The sequence below is a fragment of the Alligator sinensis genome, unplaced genomic scaffold (genome assembly GCF_000455745.1).
Source record: "Alligator sinensis unplaced genomic scaffold, ASM45574v1 scaffold917_1, whole genome shotgun sequence".
Taxonomy (NCBI): domain Eukaryota; kingdom Metazoa; phylum Chordata; order Crocodylia; family Alligatoridae; genus Alligator; species Alligator sinensis.
The window spans coordinates 2,139,683-2,144,149 of record NW_005841988.1 but is presented as its reverse complement, the minus strand read 5'-3'; the positions used below and the strand labels follow the sequence as shown (position 1 = coordinate 2,144,149).

The window sequence follows — 4,467 nt, the reverse complement described above, 5'->3', positions numbered from 1 at the left end:
AGCAGCCTCTCCCTCTTTCTCAACTGCTTGCTCTTGCTCTCTCTCTCTCTCTCTTCTTGGATTTACTTTCATTCTTCTTTGACAAACCATGTGGGTGAAACACAAATCATTAAACAAACCAGAGATCCTTTTTTGGCCTCTAATTTATCTAAAGGGAAAGTTACCCAATAAAAAGTCCAGCACGTGTTTTCAGAAATTCCTCTGCCATTAATGTCTTTTGATTGCTTCTATAAAACACATCTTAATCATATGACAGCGCTTTCCATTGCAAATAAGACAACTTCACAGAAGGACAGAGTTAAGACTTTTTTTTCCATATATTTTTTTTAAACACCACAGGAGCCCAGGCCTTGCACCAAACTAGATTTACTGTACCTAGCTTTGTTCTGCAGTAAGTATTTGAGGCATCACTAGCCTGAAATATTATCATTGTTCAAGAAAAGGAAAGCCTCCACTGTGTCACACCACATCATTCTAGACATAATTCTGTTTTTCTCTTTTATTTAACATAACACATGAGAATAAGGATGCAGTGGTGACTGTAATAACATTCAGCACTTGAAAAAAGCACCAAGAGTTCTTTATATTCTCCCACAGCTCTTTTTTTCTGGTCACAAAATCTCAGTCTGTGGTGATGGTAACTAATTATATTTTCTTTCTGAAAACTTGTGCAAAATTGGCACTTTTGTATTAACACTAAACACTAATACTTTCTGTTTGGCATTCATGCCCCATACTGACCGGATCACTTTTATCTAAGTGTATTTTTTTTAAAAGACACTTATTGAAAGTATGGCAATAGTTTAAGGAAAAAAAGCATGGATATTATTACACGTCCCCTTGTAGTGTATGAAAAAGTGCATGACTGTATTTATGTAATAGTACAAGACAAAAAAACTGTATCAGATTAGGTACTGTAAAGCATGCCAGCACCTCTGTTTTACTTATATATTATAAGCAGGTAGTTAAAACAAGACCGTGTTTCTTTTAAAAATGTGCATTAAAGCTAACATAAATGAACAGAGCTAGCCAGCAAACTATTTCTTCCTGCTTGTCTAACAGCTGGATGTAACTGTAAAAATTAAGCAAAAAACATAAGAGTTAAACCACCATCAATACAATTGTTTTACATCATAGGCCTCTCTGGGCTCAATATATATATACAAGTGTAACAGCCATGCTTAGTAGAAGGTTCTCCCAAAGGCTTAAAGTACACAAAGACAACTAAGAAGCTTTTTTTTTTCTTTGTTTTTTTTGTTCCTTTTTTCTTTTCTTTTTTTTTTCTTTTCTTTTTTCTTTTTTTCAGGCAACAGTTATGGGCAGAATAAATTGTCTCTTTGGAGATGACCAAGAATTTTATAACAAAAATGGGCCTGATTGCAAGTTTCTTGTGGTTTCATTAAGGATATTCAACCCAAGGTTAATGACCCCGCCCCTCCCTCTCAACCCTGAAAATAAACCAACAAAGGAAAAAGAAAAAAAAAAGCACCTGGTGTTTTTCTTTCTTTTGTTAAAAGAGAAAAGAGATTATATATATATATGTATATTTATATATATATATTTTTTTATATATATATATATATATATATAGACTGTATATGGCAGTTCAAATGTGATTGGCCCTCTGTGAGAGCTGGCATTTGCCGTGTCCATGTTGGAACTAATCTACTGAAGCAAAAGGAATGTTTTTATGCAGGTTAGGGTTCTGACTGTGCCGATTTCGGCTGCGGACAGAGGAGAACATCATGTTGCACCCAGGGACTTTGCACTTGTGCATTTCTCGTAAGTGCACTGTTTTATAGTGCACCCTGAGAGTCCCTTTGTTGCTGTACATTTTGTGGCAAATGTTACACATTATCCCACCGTTGCTCACTGAAACACTGTTGAACATGAGGGATCCTGGAACATCAGCACCCATACCTACAGCTAAGGTAGGGTTGTCCGCTTTGTGGGCAGATTCCCCACTGTCACTTGCTCCATCAACATCATCTAGGAGAATCCCCTCATCGCTTCCTGCATCGGATTCTCTTGAGGAATGGATACTGCTGCTAGACTGGATGCTGGAAGTGGTGCTCAGGTCTAGGACCATATAGTCTTCAGACATGCCCCTTCCATACCCATTCATGTGGGAATCCTCAGTACCAGCTGGAGAGGATGTGTCTTCCCTTATGTCAAGACCCATCTGATGCTGGGCACCATATATCTTCACCAAAAATTCGTCACGGAGGTCCTTACTAAGAGAGGGCTGAGAAGTGTCCAGTCCCATGTCATCCAGTTCTTTGGTCAACAGTTTACGGTGCAGGTTTATGTTAGCACTGTGTCTGGGAAAGGAAGAGGGAAGGGAAGAAAGGAAAAAAATGTACAGTATTTGTGATTAAGTGTACAGTTGCCAAGCACCCAACAAAGCATACATTTATGATTTAGCAATAATTCATAATGAGAAGCTTCTGCAGCCCCCTGTTTCTTGGAAATTTAATCAGTCTTATAATGGAAGAATTTGCAAGAAAATGACCAATATAAAACAAAATGAACAAAAAACAAAAGCAAAAACAAACAATCCCTCCCCCTGCAAAGCCCAGCCCCACAGACAAAATAGACACACACAAAGCCCCATCTCACTTCCTTTTCCAGCTACTACTGTTCACCATTGGCCTCAGCAATAGCTGCAGCCCTTAACACTTGAAATTTAGAACACACACCATGCTAATATAAATCTTACATGCTTTTCTTGTTTCTTGAATTACTGTTTTCCTGTCCAACAGTCCCATTAAAAAAAAAAAAGTAGTAATAGTAGTAGTAATAGAAGTAATAGTAGTAATAATACAGTGCAGGAGAACAAGAGCAAGACAAGTGGGCAGGTCACAGTCACAGGTCCTGATTCTGATCTCTCTAATATCTGTGCAAATTACAAATCAGTGGAATGCAAGGGCACTCAGAATCAGGCCCAGACATGATGGAAAAGACTTGATGGGGATTAGGAATACAAGTCCCTCTAAAAGTAATTTAGATGTTGTTAAAAATCTTACCCAAAGTCACCTGTTTCCTCCTCCTGTTGGATTTGTTCCCCAGGTTGTAATGCTTACTGCTGGGGATTAGTGCAGTTTTTTGGGAGGGTGGGGATTAGGGGTGGCGACAAGCAATAGAACTTCCATAAAAGCGATGTAGGCTTTGGCCCCAAACACTTAAGCACATGCTTAGCTTTAACCATATGTTAAAAGTCAGTGGGACATTTGAGGCTTTCCCAGATTTCAGAGGACTTCAGATCAGACCCCCAGAGCTGAAAGGTAAGCATATTCTTAAATGCTTGGCAGGATTAGAGCCTTTGTCATCATATAGCAGAGATATGTGCAATGAAACAAGGCCTCAACTTAGTAGCTGTGCAATATAGCCTACTGTTTTAAATCCTTTTTACTCTCCACTTTTTATATTAGCCTTTTACTTATCTGATACATTTTAAGTGCAGTAGAACCTCACCAATTAGCATGAATGACAGAAAAATCCTCCTAGAATAATTGAATGTTCTGAATTAATGAGCAAACCAACACACTTGATAAATATCAGGGAGGATTCATTACAGAATATGCTATTTTGGTAATGTTAATTTTAATTATGATACTGGAAATGAAGTTTTAGATTTTATAAACCTTTAGGTATACCACTTTGATTTTAAGTAACTGTTAGGATGCAGGATGAAAACAACTGGATGTCAAATCAATGGCATAAGAATTAGTGACGTTCTACTGCCTCACATTTTTATTTTGCAAACTCAGGGCCAGAACTTGCAATTAATGACCTGATGGCTCTTCTTACCCATTATAAATTGCACATCAGAGACCAAAATGTGTGTGTATGGGAATTTTAATAAAAAGAATAATCTGATTCACAAAAAGATAAGAAGTACTGGGTAAAAAATTGGGTGCCAAGGCACATAATAATGACCCAAAATTCTCTCTGTGGAGCGACAGTAACATTAAAAGAAAAAAAAAAAGAAAAATCGGATCAGATACTGGCAGCATTTCCTGATTGGAAGCTTTTATTTTTAGAAATCTCTCAAGAGCACACCTCTCAACCAGCTGAAGACATAAATATGGTGCAGTGACACAATGTGGGTCAAATGCAAATGTAGAAAGATAAACATGACGTTGGGTTCATTTCCGTAATTTTCTTTCACGTATTTTAAGATTAATCATGTCTGTTGTACATGATATATAGTGATAAACATGAAAAGTTTGAGATGGCAATGATCGTTCATTTGTCTGCAAGCGTAGGTTACTGCTCCCAAAATGGCGATGGATTGGGTATAAAACTGAGACTGCAATTCATTTTTGTCTGACCAAGTCTGCACTGGATTCAGGTAAATTTGGGTTCAAAATGGAGGATTTTTCTCATAATGAGAGACAGTTGAGAGGTATGTCCAAGGGCAGAGAAAAGTGGATAGCATTTATTGTTCTATTCCCATATGGGAAA

At 37.5% G+C, this 4,467-nt stretch overlaps 1 protein-coding gene across 1 annotated transcript in view; it reads right to left on the bottom strand.

The window, feature by feature from the left end:
* Positions 1-1,605: 1,605 nt before the first annotated feature.
* BNC2 (basonuclin 2) overlaps positions 1,606-4,467 on the bottom strand; it is a 456,753-nt gene continuing 453,891 nt past the window's right edge. Inside the window, exon 7 of the mRNA XM_025201266.1 lies at positions 1,606-2,321. Coding sequence (XP_025057051.1) covers positions 1,661-2,321 — 661 coding nt within the window. The 3' untranslated portion in view covers positions 1,606-1,660. The remainder of the gene's footprint in view (positions 2,322-4,467) is intronic.